The following is a 16,782-nucleotide window of genomic DNA, read 5'->3' on the forward strand; positions in this document are numbered from 1 at the left end:
CCAATGGCATTGGAGTGCCATCGGCGGTCATGACAGACAAAGATGGAGCAGAATTAACAGACACAAAAGAATCAATATCAGGAGACATATGATGAGAAGCACCTGAGTCTAAGATCCACAGGGGAGACGATTTGTAACACCCGGTATTTTAAATACGTAAATCCGCATGCATAATTAGGATATTTAATTATTTAAATTTTAGATTTATGGGTTAAATAATTATCTGAATTATTTGTGCATGATTTAAATTTATTTTTAAGCATTTAACCCATAATTAGTGATTTTTATGATTTTTAGTATTTTAATTATTTTATCGCGTAGACGGGACCGTGGACGGACGAGATGACAACTTTCTAGCCAATAAATTTCATGAGCCTTTTTAGAGCCCAAAAATATTATTTTGAGTTTTATTATCTCAAAATTTTTAGTATTTAATTTTATATAATTTTAGGAATCCATTTTATTCAAAATTAGCCAAAATATTGACTTTTTAGTATTTTTAAAATTCCTTTAATTTATAATTTCGAGATTTTTTTTATGATTAACTTAAATTATCAGATTTTAGTTTTTATTTAGAGTCTTAAAATTTTAGGTTTTATACTTAAAACTTTTAATTATGCTAAAACCTATTTTAATTAAAAATAAAAAAAACTTTAACCTAATCTACCCCAAACCAACCGATCCTTCACCCTCTTAGCCGCCTCCCTCCCTTCCATTCATCTTCTTCATCGAGCCATCAGCCAAGGAGGTTCCATAGCCGAGTTTTCTTCGAAACTGCGAGTTGTTCGTCGTCCCGTCGTCCCGGAATCGTCGCACACGCCGTTTTCGCTTCAAACCACGGTGCAAGGCATGTTTCCTTTCGATTTTTCTTGCCATGTCAGTTATGATAGTGTGTGTAGTGTTGTGCATCGAAAACTTTTAGTTTTTTTCAGAAAATGTTTGAGTTTGATGAAGGCGTACGGTTTTGGTTGCATTAGTAATTCATGCTCACGTTTTTCTTCTTCCATGGTAGACTAGCTGCTGGTCGAGGGTCTAGTGGGTGTGTATGTGTGACCTGGACTCGAATGGCTCGAGTGGTTCGAGCCAAACGAGTCCAGGAGGCCTGCTGTTCAGATCGAGTTCCCTAGAGGTGCAGTTTAGGGTTGGAGGGAAGAGGGGTCGGCTGGGGCATGCAGGCCGGGAACCAGCCGACCCATGGCCAGGTTAGGACCGGCAGGACTTTGGGAAGGTCCTGCCGGCGGCGGTCCGGCCAGTGGTGGCCGAACTGGTGCGGCAGCAGCCCTTGAAGGGCTGCTGCACGCAGCCGAGAGGGTTTGAGAGAGGGGGGGGATCGGGTTGGGCTGGGTTCTGGGCCTGGGTTGGGTCTGGGTGTCCTGGGTCGGGTCAGTAGGTTAGTGGGTCGGGTTAAGTTGGTCCGGGTCCGGGTTTGGTGGGCCGGGCTCGAGTCTTTTTAATTTTAAAATATTTTAGGAATTAATTGGTTTTTGGGCCAATTAATTAGAAATAAAATTATTTGGACTCCCAAATAATTTTATTTGGGCTTTTAAAATTTTAATTAAGTTAGTCCATTAATTTTATGGGCTTTTGAGCCCATGAAAGTTATTGGACCAGTCTTTGGGCTTTTGGGCCCATTGGGCCAGTTTAACTTGTTATTGGGCTTAGAATGTTTTAAATGAGCTTTAATTATTTAATTGGGCTTAGAATAATTTTTATTGGGCTTAAGTATGTTATTGGGCCAGTCTCAGTGTTAATGGGCCAGATTTAAGTAAATGGGCTTGAGTGTTAGGGCCAGCAGTCCAGGACCATCCATGAGAAAATTGCATGTGTCCTGATTATATATTTAATTATTTTTATGCATTAAGTTATTTTAATATTTATATGTTAGTAAGAAATTAAATTAAATATATATGAAGGACACACATTTTATTTAAGTACATGCATTCATGAAATAATTTTATGCATAATTAAATGTTTAAGGTTGAGTAATAATAAAGTATTTTATGTTGGAAGTTGAAGTAGTGTGACAATTTAAGGGGGATTCGTCCCCATATGTGAACTATTGAAGGGCAGTTTACTGCCAATTTAAGAGGTGATTCGTCACCGCCACGTACGTTGGTTTCCACGCTGATCAGTATTTAATGTATGATTTAAGATTACACTACGGATACAACCATGCGATGTTAGAAAATTAATTGCTCAATAATGTTTATGTATTATGTTATTTAAGTTAAGTTATGTTAGGTTATGAAATTTTCAAGCATGCTCATTCATGTATATGTATGTATTAGTATTTAATTATTTTAAATTATTTTAAACCCTTGTTATGTTAGCATGTTGGGTCTCTAGGCTCACTACACTGGTATGGTGCAGGTGAGTTCGTTGAGGATGAGGTTGTACCCACCGGAGGTGAGGATGTATGAGCGGGCATGCAGTGACCCCGTGACCGTGATAGATGGCTGAGTCAAATGCATGTTTTTGATTATGTCAGCACGTTTCACATTTTATATTATTTTTTTTCAGTGGTTGTGAGTTTTGAATATTATGGAATATTGTCAGTGCATGCAAATTTTACATCATTTTATTATGCAGTATTTTTTTAAATTAAAGGTTTGACTCAGATATTTATTTTCTTTTAAAGAATGCATTTTTATTTAAGTATTTAATTGTTTATTTATTTATTTATTTTTAAATCTTTTATTCTGTGCATATATGTATGGGCATAAATGTACATATTTTATTTAGTAAGTATAAAAAAAAAAATTTCGCATATTTATTTATTAATTATAGAGTTAGGGTCGTTTCACAATTTACCTGAATTATCGAACAAGGACAAACCTTTATGAGAGGAGGCAGACATGGCATGAGGCTGGGAAGCGAGGAACTGTTGAAACTGCTCCAACATATGTGGATCCAAGGACGGGGCAGCAACTGCATTGTTGGCCTGAGGTAGGCGATACGACCATGGAGCAGTCTGTGGCGGGCGTGGTGGTTGAGGTGGTCGTTGTTGCTGTTGTTGTTTTTCTTTACCCAACAATCTCGGACGCTGAGCCTTCCAGTGACCCTTTTCTTTGCAGAAAGCACATTCATCCGAAGAAACCTTAGGAGCTGGTCTATTTTGGTTGCTAGGCGGAGACTGTCATGGAGCAGCAAAGACAGATGGAGTTGTAGGTGTGACAAACCCCTTATCTGCTTTAGACTTAAGCCGAATCTCCTCTGCTAACAGTTCATTAACCACAGAATCAACAGACGGAAGAGGAGAACGATGTAGAATTGTCCCACGCAATCCCTTGAAATCATTTCAAAGAGCCATCAAAAACTGTACCAGACGTTGTTCTTCTCTAAGAGCCAAATATGGTTCAAATATTCGCAGCTCTGCAGACTCAGTGAGAGCCAACTGATCCCAGAGATTAGTCGTGTCAGAATAAAACTCCTGAACATTCATATCATTCTGCTGAAGTGCGCGAATATCGGTCTCCAACTGATACTGCTTGGCGAAATTAGACTGTGTGCACAATCTAGCCAGATGATCCCAGACCTCTTTAGCCGTCTCATACTTAGCCAACTGAACGCCAATGGAGTGGGTAACAGAATTGTTAATCCATGTAATAATTTTTGAATTATCAGCCTCCCAACTGTCGACCAAGTCCGCATAGTTGGTTGTCGTCTCGTCTGTAGGTTTAATACGTACACCTGTAACATAGTTCCACAGAGATTTTCCACGCAAGAAATTCTTCATAACGTAGCTCCAATACGTATAGTTTTTACCATCCAATTGAACACTAATCGACTGAAGTGAATCATCCTTACGACTAACCATGATGAAAGAGGCACAAATACAAATAAAAACCCCAAAACCGAAATCAACGGATTCGAAATTCCCAAAATTAACCGAATCCAGACAAACCAACGCGAGCGAGAACAAATCAAAGGGAAAACGGAAATACCAAAATCAACCGCAAAAGCTGTGGATTGGATTATAACTTCTTCAATCAAACAAGGAGAATCCATAAACCTAGGCTTTGATACCATGATGACATAGAGAAAAAAAGGAGGCTAGGAATTTCTTATTGACTTGCATAATGAATCAGAATACAATAAAGAGTATTTATAACTAGGGATTACAATGAAAAAAAATAGATTAAAATACCCTTAAACACTAATAAAGATAATATTATAATACAACTAATAATGCTGACATATGAAGACGAAATATTGCTGATGTATCTGATGTCACGGTCAGTATTGTCGTGAAAAAGAACCAAAATGAAGAAAACAAATGCAAATTGATGGATTAAATCTATGAATTGACCGATAACATGTAACATAAGACGAAAAATAGGGGAAAAAATGATTTCCCAATAAATAAATAATAATAATAATATAGCCTTTGATTTGTGACTGCCACTGCCCCATCTCTTAGCCTTAGTCAACTTCATGAATTGAAACCAAAAAACACCCCTACTCCCCCTTTGTTTCCCTTTCTCTTTGTGGGTTTCTTGTTCAATCTCTTTCTCTCAAATCCACATATTTATTTTTGGCCTACTTACCTACTTCTTCGCTTCTCCTTATGGAACCCTACTTTATGATCTTATAACTAAAAATTCCACCATAAATTTCCCACTACTTTTCTTGAGTTTTCATCATACATATATTAGCTAATTATTACTAATTTGCCTCGCTTGATCATGGAACCCTAGTGGCACTGAAAACCAAAGAATAAATAATTATACATTAATATTCTTGGTTTCCCATAACCAAACTTGAGATGTGGATGATGGGATATAACGATGGGGGAGACTTCACCACCCTTCAAGAATCATTCGGCGGCCGGAAACTCCGAACCCTTATGCCGAGACCCGCCGCCGCTCCTTCCACCACCACCACCGCCACCGCTAACTCTCCATGCTTAAACCTCCTACACGGCGCTGACTTTCTTTCCTTGAATCATCATCTCGGCAAGTCACCAATATTTCTCATTCTTTCTATATATCATTTGTTAATTTTGTAGGGTCAAATATTATTTTACTAAGTACTAATAAGTAGCCATTTTTTTGGGTGCATTTCTTGTTTGAGCAGCAGCGATTTCTTCGTCGGAGCAAAATAAGAGAGATTTAAGCAGCACACTGCAACAACAAGTAGTGGTGAGTTCAAGATGGAATCCAACTCCGGAGCAACTCGGGACCTTGGAAGAACTATACAGAAGAGGCACTCGAACCCCTTCCGCCGAGCAAATCCAACACATCACCGCGCAGCTCCGCCGATACGGCAAGATCGAGGGGAAGAACGTCTTCTATTGGTTTCAGAATCACAAGGCTAGAGAGAGGCAGAAACGCCGCCGCGGCCAGCTCGAATCTCCCGCCGCTAAACAACCCCAGTACATGACCAACATGGAAGAAAATGCCCAGAAGATCAATAAAGAATACCAAGGTATATATATATATATATATATGTAGCTAGCTCACATGCAGTCAGTGGTCGGAGACGAGTTGTTGAAATATATATAAACTTTCTTCATCAGATGAATAATCAAGAGGGAATGATTTTAAATTTATTGAGTTAATAATATATTATGAGATGTGATTTTTTTTTTAGTTTTTAGATTGGGAGTTCAGTTTGTTGGATCATTGGTTTCCATTTCCAAGAGTTTCTTGACTTGTAGCATAAAGTTGAAATATTTTTGGGCAGGTGAAGAGACCAAAAACTGGGCATCTCCCACAAAATCTAGTACAAATACAGAGGTCTGTTTTCTGCTGCTTTTTTTACCCTTTGTCTTACTTCATGTTCCCTTTTTTTGCAACTCAGATTTCTAAAAAAGCCATCCCACAAGTAACTATAATATTCCCACTAATCAGATCATAATAATTAAGCACATCATTGCATGGTTAATATTACATGTATAACTTTTGGAGTATATATATATATATACATTGGGTTTCAGGTAATATAATGATTAATATATATATGTTCTAAAATTTGAAAAGAAAACAATGTTTTTTCTTTTCTTTTCTTTATTCATTGATTTGGGATTAAAAGAAGCGTCAAAGGCTGCATGCATACCTTCCTTTCTGTCGGGGGGCTGCTGTGCTATTGTTATGAAACATTGCTAGGGTTTTTGGGTGTCGTGCTCATTCATTTCATTCGAATTTTGAATTGCCCAACATTTATATACCTACATAAATACATATATATATATATATATATATATATATATATATACATATACGTACACTTCGAAAGGTAGATTCAACGGTCTAATTTTTTATGCATTTCATATGCAAAATAATTAGAGCCCTCGATGCATTACCCGTATGCTAGCATCGAAATCTTCGTATATGAGTGTGTACGGAAAGAAAGACTTTCACCCCTATGCATGAAAACTTGGGGTTGTATACTATTTAAGTTAAAGGCATATGCAATAAAGATTACATTTTTTACTTCTTCAATCCCACATTTTCATAAATGTGCATATATAAAGCCTAAACAGATTCTTTTAGTAGGCATTGGGTCATTAATTATTATAAATTAATCACATGTCAAATTTGTTATGTAGCATATCTGAAATTCAGAAGGGCTCAATTATTTCGAGTTTAATTTTTGTAAGTTTTTTGGTTCAATCATTTCTATGAAATTCATATATATATCTTTTAATTCCATTTGTATATGTTTCTTAAAAATAAACATTTGAATTCTTATAAGTCTAACTTTTTTCATAAAAAAAAAATTTGTTCGTACTATCGGTCAATTCACAGTTTTAGTCTACGAACTTGCATTTTCTTCAATAATTTTTCTTTTCCACGTGGAATTGAGCGTATCATCATTTTTTGATGTCATATCATCATTGCTTAAAGCCTTGAATAAACAGAAAAATGCATCAAAATTATAATTTTCTATCATCTCTTTTGAACAATATATTAAATTATATATTGACTTGATGCATTAATCAATAGATAAATATTAATGTTTTGAACAATATATATTAATGGATATATAAATTAATAAATCAGAAAAATTCAAGACAAGGGTCAGCAAAGGTGACAGAGACAGAATGTAAAACAGATGGATGGTTACAGTTCGATAGTGATGACACAGAATCACAGCAGAGGAGGACCCTTCTCCAGAGGAATGCCACGTGGCATGTTATGCATTTGTCTTCTTCATCTCCCACGCCACCTCATAATGCCGCCGCCGTCGCAACGGCCGCCGCCGGGGAGGCACGGACCCTTGAGTTGTTCCCTCTTGGAGGTGATAAGAAGGATAAAGAAGATCATGAGTTATCTGGTGCAGCCAATATTGTTACTAGTAATGCTACGCCTTTCCCATTTTTTGAATTTCTTCCTTTAAAGAATTGAATTTATATATATTATTTTGAAAAAAGAGTGCATGTTTCTTTTTTTTTTCAATATAATAGAATTAATTAGCCTATCGATGTAATGAAAGGAAATGAATGCATGACATTGTTTGTGTCTTGCTACAAAGTCTTTTAAAGTAGATTTTCTTTCTTTAATTTCCTCATGCAGTTTCATATTTTAATTTTGATGTATCATTGCAATTAAGTTTATGTTATACTTTTTCTTCTCCTCTCAAATTCCTTTAAATTTATTTGAAATTTATCGATCCAAATGTAATGTCTTTTTTATTTACTGAATCGAAAAAATTCAAATGGTGGAAGCAAAATTTTAATTTTTTCTTTTGAAAAAAACTAATATAATCGCAATAAAATAACTCATGAACCGAAACATCGATGAGACTAGTGATTTATACTACTCCATGAGGTTGTTTAATTTCGAATCTAAAAAAAACATTAATTAAAAAAACCAATCGAATTATTTGAGAAACCCGTATTCTTGAAAATTCAATATATGGTTTAAAATAATAATAAAAGTTGAAATTTGGGAGAAAATTTAGGACATGCATGGGAATGAAAAAGCATGGGATGGAGATGAATTAGGACCATGTTTGGGTGAAATAATGAAAAAGTGAGGCAGGGTGTAGTGTTTTGGACAGAAGCAGTCGCAGACCTTTTATTTAACAAGATTTGTCACAAGTTTTTAAATATTTCTCAGAGAATGGGTATCCCAATGAGAATCTGATATCGGAATTAGACTGACAATGAAATTTAATGAAAGTTTTAAATAAAACGGAAATAAATTCGATACATGAATTTGGTCTGTAAGCCATTTTAAAATAGTTGGAGAATTGTTAATATATTAATATTTACGTTCTACTTCATCGTCCTAAATAATAAATATATTGACTATATGTCCAATTGTTTGGTCGAAAATACGTTGAAAAGATATGCGATTATTGGAGATGACAATTTTTCCTAGGGCTCGTAGGCTCGAGATCCACGGAAAAACCCGAAATAGAGCGGATTTAAATAAGTTATTTCGGGTATATTTTCGAGTTCGAAGATTTTTAAAAATCACCGAAATATATTGAGGCGGCTATGGGATGCTATCTCCATCTCCGAACTCGTCCCGATAATAATAATAATAATAATAATAATAATAATAATAATAATAATAATAATAATAATAATAATAATAATAATAATAATAATATTGAATTGTACATTTTTTTAATTTTATTAAAATGTTTTAACTCTTGAAATAAATATAAATTATACTAAATTTTAAAATTAATATTGTAGTTATTTTTTTTGAACTCATATTGTAGTATTTATTAGTTTGCATTATTTTTGTGAATTATATACCATGCATTTGTTAATGATAACATAATTTTTATAATATAAAAATATTATTTGAACTTCATTTATTTACTTAAAAATAAATAAACTATTAAGATTAAACGTGCATATTTATTATTTATTTAAAAAAGATATATAATTTTTACTAAATTTTGATAATAATATTCTATTTTTTAAAAAAATAATTTTTATAACACCAAATTATTGGATGTATTTTACATAAAATTGAATTATATATATATATATATATATATTCGAGTATGGAGACGGGGACGAGAAATCACCGATTAAAAATAATGAGGAATAGAGCGGAAATGGAGATTGGTTTTGTATTCAAGGATGAGATTTCCAGTATCTCTAGCGATTATGTTCGTTCTGAATGAATTAAGTAATTAATTAAAGATAAATTTGGTTTAAATTGCCTTAAAAAAAACTTTGGATCTCTAAATTCAAATTTAAATTTGCAATCAATCTCTGTCGTTAAAAATTTGTTTGCAACATGTCTTTTTTCATATGAAAATCGGTACAAAATATTGCAAATATGATATTAATATATGATATTTAAGTATCGACTCTTCTAGATCTGATATTAATATTAACAACAAATTCGTCTACTCTTAAATGAAAATCGACCAAAAAAAACATTGAAATTAGATACTAATATATGATATTTGATCAGTATCAACTGTTTCAGATATGATACTAATACATGATGTGTGAGTGCGAACACATATTTGTCTTGAAAGACACTAATTAAAATTTAAGTTTGAGTTTGAAGATTTTTACCAATTAAATAAAGACAAAATAGACCATTTGTTGGTAGCCAGTAAGTTTTAAATTTTAAAAATATATTATTGAGATTTTATATATCAAAAATCAATATTTTTTTTAAGTACAAGATTACAAGTAATTAATTACAACAAAGTAATGAAATTGTTCGCACAACCGACGCGACTTGAGTATTGATCCGAGACTTGCTTATCTCGGGCAAAAAAATTACTTAAATTTATCTAAATAAATTATGAAAAATACCCACAATCAACGGAAATCGAACCTGATACCAATCGATCTCATGACCTCACTCTTAGCCATTGGAAAAATACCCACAATCAACAGAAATCGAACCTGATACCAATCGATCTCATGACCTCACTCTTAGCCATTGGGCTAAGGGCTCATGAAACCAATGTCCTTTTATGTCATGTTGGATATTTTTTGAATAAAAATAATAATTATTATATCCATGATATCCGTATGCGATTCTTATGACGTCTCTCTATCATCTGTCCGTGCAAAAACATTACCGATGCAACATAATTGGCAAAGTTAGAATTGAAAAAAGGTCATTGTCATTTCCAATGCCTTTGTCTAATGAATCTTTATCGGATGGCACACTATTCTTTGTGTAAGCAAACACAAATTATTTTGCCAGCAGTTTCCAAAAGGGAAGACAAGGGGTTCCGGTACTTGTAATTTCTTGAATTTGGGACTTCCAAAACATGTTTTTGGTTGGAGAAACTGGATGTATACAACACCACTTGCTACTCAGGGTTCAAGTCCTAGCATCTCCTCCGGAGACTTTCGAATGAAAACAGCGTTTAGGGAGAGGCGATGAACGGGGAGATGTTCGACTTATCTACTGCTATTCTAGCAGGGGTTGATGTTCAGATGCGCGTAAGCCCGTGTTTGATGAGCGTTGTCACAAGTAATATCAGTTCAATTTTTACACGATGTTTATTTTGCATACATCTCACAATATCAAATGCAAAGTAGCATTGGCTTAAGTTATCAAAATGTCAAGGTACCGAATTACTACTGTTACATATTGAAACACAATAGAAATTTGTTTATTTCAGACAGAATTGTTGACAATTTGTGTTGTTTTTATTGGGCACAAATAAGAGACACGTAAAGGAAATAGAGTACCTGAAGAAAGATGTCACTTTCTTTTTATTTTTAATGAAAGTAACGGAATTTTGAGGGGGGGGAAAAAAAGATTTCACTTTTTCTTGGCAACGAAGAGCCCCCACTTCTGCTCCCCAGAAGAGCTCCTCACAAGCTTAGCCTTCCAACCTCCAACTATTTCATTGTAGTCTTCCTGCAGACGAGAAACGAGCAGACGAAACACTAAGTGAATGGGCAAAATCTAGGAATAAATTAAGAGGTACGATAAGTGTAAAGGAATAAAAACGTACTTCCGAGAAGTCATTCGTAAATGTTTCCTTGTCCTTCTCCACAACATTCAATTCCTTCTCAAGAACTTTGATAAACTAGAACCAAGAGAGTACCAAGTTTAACTATGTCTATGAGATTGATTAAGGTTTGAGCCAAAAATATTGATATGTAATGAAATGAGGTATGAAGCATTTCCTGGTATGAATCACTATAGTTTGCTCACAACAACAATAAATTTGAAAAATAGAAAGGGTATGATGTATTTTCGGAAAGAAAAAAAGAAGGTACAGATAAAATTTGAAAAAAGGAGAAATCATGAGAAATAAAGCGCGAGGAGATCAATGAGCACCTGATCAGTTCGGTCCTCAGCAACAACCTCATCAAACCCAGATTCACGAAGCATCTTTAATTAAAAGAAAAAAAATACAGCAATGCCTTCTGTGAGATCATTATATTATAACTTGTGAAGAAAATGAATATCGCTGCCTTTAGACACACCTGGCCATAAGCTTTAATATCATGTAGATCATATCCCCTTTGCTCAATATACTGAGAAAATTCAGCAGATGGAGATCCAGCACTTCGGCAATAATCACTGATGAGGACTTTGCCTCCTGGTTTCAGCCACTTGTAGAATGATCGAAATAATGCAGGTTTGTCCTAAACAAAACCACATTTATACAGCAGATTAGAAATAACAGAGCTTGGAACTCCATAAGTAAAATTCAATATTTACAAAAATCATAGAATACAATCACTGCAAATTTTCAATCAAATTGGTCTTAGAATCTCTTATTTTAATCATGTTTCCAGTTAGGTGAATCAATGAGAAGTGAGGCAGTAAGCAGTGCTTTTAACAGAAGCAGTCACAGATCTTTTATTTGACAAAATTTGTCACAAGTTTAGATTTATTTCAATGAAGTCTATCATATTGAGAAGAATGAAATGGCTTAGAAAAATTCAGGGAAAGAATGTTACTTGAATGTGAAGAATTGTGTCACGGCTATAGATCACATCAAAGGAGCCAACAGGATATTGTTTCGTGGTGCAGTCAGCAACCTCGAATTCAACAGCACATTTGAGACCAATGGCACGCTCAAGAGCAAAAGAAACCATATTGACGGAGAGGTCAATGCCAACAACATGAACGTCATACTTATCAGCCATGTAAAAATCACCTCCTCCAATGCCACAACCCACGTCTAAGACTTTTTGACCAGGCTGGAGATCCAATTTAGATACAAATTCTTTTGTGGTATCTGCTTATAAACAGAAGATCAGTTAATGAAACTATAACATAGCATTAATTTCTAATCTTCCAAATATTCATTCAAGAAATTTTTGGCAATATTATAAATGGTGTTTTGTAAAGATTGGTGATGAAAGAACTAACAAAGCAGATGAGATGCACAGAAAGTCACACACTCTAGATCCTCAATGCTAGAAACATTATCTAAGTTTAATTTTGTGCACAAAATCCAGCTGGTTAGGAAATTTTGTTAGAGGAAACATACCAATCCCTCCAGTGCTCACGAAACCATGCCCAAAGACACGCTCGTAGCGCAATATGCCACTGCATTTATATTGGACAGTATCCAAGAACTTCTGGAATCCCCTGTCAGTGTCTGAGCTAATCTTCTGCCAAATCCAGCAAATCTGCCAAATGTAAATATACATTAAACATCAATTTCTATTCTTACTATTTTCATTTCTATAAATAAGGAGCAATCTTTGTGGACTGGTTCTGAGAGTGGCAAAAGATGGAATTCAAATATGCATCAATTTCCGGATTTAACCCTGTGTCGTACCACTAATGGACTCAGAGACAATAACAAACCTGATTTTGATTTTTTTTGTTTTTGACATAAGCTCCAATGCACTTGCAACCAATAAGAGCAAGTTCGAACAAGTTCCCAGAATCATCATACAAATGACTTTCTTTAAACACCTGCAAGACCAGTACATTTAGGAATCAATATCATGCTTGAATAAACATCCAATAAATCAGCATAGGTTGAGCGCAATTTCCAAATAATACTCAGCATGCAGTCATAAATAAGCTCCTTTGAATAATTATTTTCCAGTCAACTGTTTAGCAAATCAGACACAAAGGCATGGAAGCAATCATCAACTGGGGTTAGGATGAAACTTATCAACCTTTTTCTACAAGTCAATTTGGGAGAAATACTCCGTTAGTTTCTTTATGAAATTTTGTGACCAAGATGGCAGCAAAAGTACTGCAAGCTGAAGTCATGATAGGAGGGCGAAGCTATAAGAGTACATGATGATATATCAAGAGTTGGTTATGAACAAACAAATGTAGATAAAACTGAAACCTTGGTATAAAATCTTGGTTCGCGGTAATGAGTAGGGTTGTTCTTTCTCTTGTGGTCTCCAGACTGATGGAAACATGATTCTCTGAAAAATATATAGCCACCAACTTTTAACCATTTGATCATTCTCTCAGCAAGACTCTCAACCTGCAAAAGAATAGAACAGAGCAAATTTAAAACAAAATTAAAAATAAAATAAAAAAATGAAGCCACAAATTTGACGATAAAGATTCCAAAAATAAACAAAATTCAGAAAGGATTTTGTGAAGGTCCCCAAACGTGGATTAAAAATATTACCTCCCTGTCTGAGAGATACATAAGCAGCCAGTTCGAAAATATTAAGTCTAAAGACTGTTCTGAGAAGTTCAGTTCTGGGGAAGTCACGTCAGCACATATAAACTTGACATTCTTATGATGTCCGTTTATGCTTTCATTCTATAAACAAAGAATTAAAAACTTACTCCCAATATAACTAAGAGAAAATTTTGAAACTAGAACCACAAAAGCTAAGGTTTTGCACAAGGTTACGTACCTTTTTTATGACACTTTCAATGAAGTCAAGTGCAATAAGTTGGCTAGCCTTGTCAGCTAACTCACTAGTGAAACGGCCAATACCAGCACCCAATTCCAGAACTGACTTTCCCTCGTACGGAGGAAGAAGGGAAAGTACCTGATAAGAATTACGAGCAAGATGAGTTTGGAATCACTTCCTAGTCCAATGGAGAAGTATGACAACTCAATTTACTAGCACTCAGATGAGTTGGTAATTAGCAAGATTAAACATTATCTTTTGAAAGGAAACATCTGTAGATTATATGTGAATTGATATGGTAAAACATAAAACCGTGATGGTGTAAAGGTTAGCTATAATGCTACAAGATAAATTAACTTTACACAACAACTCTCAGGTTTGCATTTCAGAAGCATGCTGATAAAGTGAGCACGGGACCTGATTAACACATAAAGATAATACTTGATAATTGCACAGCCTAAGGGCAAATATAAGTCATATAATAAGAATCACTACCAGATCTAAGAGGCAAGAACTAAATTGGACGTGTAAATTGCACAGCCTACATTCAGATTTCATGGCAAAGTTCCGTTTGGTGCCATAAAATATTGCTGAAAGAGGCTCTGAGGCTGAATGTAACCTGTTAGCATTGTTACTTTATATTTATTGGTCTTGGAGAAACCAAATGGCTGTAAGACCTCCGTAAGCTAATTTTTAGAACCAGTAAGCTTTTACACATTTGAATTTCAAATGTTATTATTCTTGCAGTTCAAAAAATTTCGAAGCGAAAGCTGACTGATTATGACAAGAACAACGCATATGAATACTCCAATAAAATAAGACCACTCTCACATATTGCACCTCTGTTTCATAACTACAGACGCAAAATATCATTATTACCTTACATCAACTCCAAACTGCATAAGGTTTTTTAGAAGTTTAAATATTTATGCATGAACAATAAATTATATCCACCCAATTTGGGTTCCAAATAATCCAACAAAAAGCCATTTAGCTGAAAATGGTAGCAACAACGATATCCTTAAGAAAAAGGAGGAAAAACAAATTAAAAGATTGTAACTTTGAACTATCCTGCATCAGAACCGAAGAAACAAAAGCACAATTTATGCCCGGAAAGAGTTTGCTTAAAAGAATAAAATTTGCTGGGAGTCCATTCCCCTAATACAAAAATAAAAAAACATTGTCATATCTAATCCACGGCACTTATCATATGCATTTTACAAAATGTGTCAAATGAGAGTTCAACACCCAAAAAAAAATTTACATCAAACCTCTGGTCTCTCTTCTTTGTCAAGGTCAGAGGCTTTGGAATCAAGCATCATAGCCTCCACAGTCAGATCAACAGAGTGCTCGATCCAATAACTCTTTTGCAGCTCACGCTCTTGCTCTGTAGTTTCAAATCGCAAAACAAGAAGGAATTTCTCTTAAAATCAAACAAACCCAATACATTAAATCCCCTAAAACATCTAAAAATCTTGGATTTCGTAAACATTTACCTGTAGCCATGATGATGACGATATGCAGCAGCACTGATTCCAAGTGACGAAGACTAGGTATTTAGTAATCGGGCTTTTCTTCTTTTCCAGATGGTATCTGAAACAAAACGGTAAATGGAGGCTAAAACCCCTCAATGGCAACGCGTGATCTCGAAAATGACCTTGATCTTCGGTTATGGGATCTCCCTTTTTGATGCATCAGCTAAAGTTGCAGGATAAATGGGATTTACAGAGACAATAGGAGAAGAAGAAGATCATAAAACTGAAGATTGCGATTGTATCAAGATCGAGCTTATGTCGAGCTCAAAGGGTAGGATGAATTGCAGAGGGGAAGCTTTTCAAGATCGAGCATTTACTTCAGCTGTATACAATCATGTACTATTTTATTGTTAATATTGAATTAAAGTAATACTCCCTCTCTTTTTCAGGCGTATATTGGTAAAAAAATATTAAAAAAATTACTAAATATGATATATAATTATATATTTGAGACACATAAAAAAAAATGTGAACAATATAATTGGAATGAAGAGAGTATCAATATTCTAAAAAGCTGCAGGTGCTAAACGAGCGGTCACCAAATCCAAATGCCTAGCGCCTAGACGTTTAGGCAGCCGCTTAGGCGGATATTAGGCGGGTTTTTTAGCCTAAATATCTAATTGTTTTAATCCGATACATCTTAATATTTTTCTAATAATTTCTCTTTCTCTAATTCACCTACGTAAGTAGTATTTTTGCAAGTTTAAATATCTGATTATTATCGTTCATCTTAACATTTCGCCAATAATTTCTCATCATCAAACTCAAATCAAAATACATGACATATTTCTCGTTTTAATTCGACACTAATCGATGGATAAATATATCAATAATATTTCTTTAAAAAATTAAAATTAAAAAAATATAAAATACTATATGTTAATCTAGGCGACCGTCTAGGCGGATTTTGAGGCATCTAGGCAGCGATTATGCGGCCTAGACAGTCAATTAATGCAATAGCTCTTTGAAACTTGAACTGTCTAAAAATCAGGGCGGTGGAAAACCGCCTTGCGCCTAGGCGCCGCTTTTTAGAGCACCGAGTAATATTATTGTACTTGTTGAGGCACATACTATATTATTTTTTTTTTTTATAACTAAAAAACTCGTTATCGCTATTTTTGTTGTACAATAACTCTTTGAAGCTTCAACTATCTAAAAATCGGGGAGGTGAAAAACCGCCTAGGCGCCGTTTTTTAGAGCACTGAGTAATATTACTATACTTGCTGAGGCACATACTATATTATTTATTTTTTTCTTTTTTATAACTAGAAAACTCGTTGTCGCTATTTTTGTTGTATATTGGATTAGCCCTCAAACTAACTCAATAGCCAGTAAATCGCTGGATTAGCCCTCAAACTAACTCAATAGCCAGTAAATCGCGCTAATCAGATAAACTGGATTTTGAGCAAGCCTAGTACAACAAACTAGTTCAAGAAAAATATTGGTAGAGAGAATCGAACATCTGATCAGTAGCCACATACTTATCTACTCCACCAATTT

The 16,782-nt window shown here is 34.6% G+C and overlaps 2 protein-coding genes across 2 annotated transcripts; one reads left to right on the forward strand and one right to left on the reverse strand.

Moving 5' to 3' along the window:
* The first annotated feature begins 4,513 nt into the window (after positions 1–4,513).
* On the forward strand, positions 4,514–7,400 carry LOC140885207 (WUSCHEL-related homeobox 1-like). Its single transcript, XM_073292153.1, has 4 exons — positions 4,514–4,955; positions 5,077–5,427; positions 5,686–5,738; positions 7,005–7,400. The coding sequence occupies exons 1-4, from the start codon at positions 4,766–4,768 to the stop codon at positions 7,347–7,349; spliced, it is 939 nt and encodes a 312-aa protein (XP_073148254.1). The 5' UTR covers positions 4,514–4,765; the 3' UTR covers positions 7,350–7,400.
* A 3,092-nt stretch (positions 7,401–10,492) lies between these two features.
* Positions 10,493–15,598, reverse strand: LOC140880876 (phosphoethanolamine N-methyltransferase-like). The gene is made up of 12 exons (XM_073285725.1): positions 15,244–15,598; positions 15,019–15,134; positions 13,748–13,885; positions 13,513–13,650; positions 13,219–13,362; positions 12,720–12,830; positions 12,397–12,538; positions 11,861–12,141; positions 11,381–11,542; positions 11,232–11,285; positions 10,903–10,977; positions 10,493–10,805 (listed from the first exon to the last, which is right to left on the reverse strand). Exons 1-12 carry the CDS (start codon positions 15,251–15,253, stop codon positions 10,707–10,709), a joined length of 1,470 nt encoding a protein of 489 aa, XP_073141826.1. The 5' UTR covers positions 15,254–15,598; the 3' UTR covers positions 10,493–10,706.
* Positions 15,599–16,782: the final 1,184 nt, after the last annotated feature.

This window comes from Henckelia pumila, chromosome 2, assembly GCF_033568475.1.
Source record: "Henckelia pumila isolate YLH828 chromosome 2, ASM3356847v2, whole genome shotgun sequence".
NCBI classification, from domain to species: Eukaryota; Viridiplantae; Streptophyta; class Magnoliopsida; order Lamiales; family Gesneriaceae; genus Henckelia; species Henckelia pumila.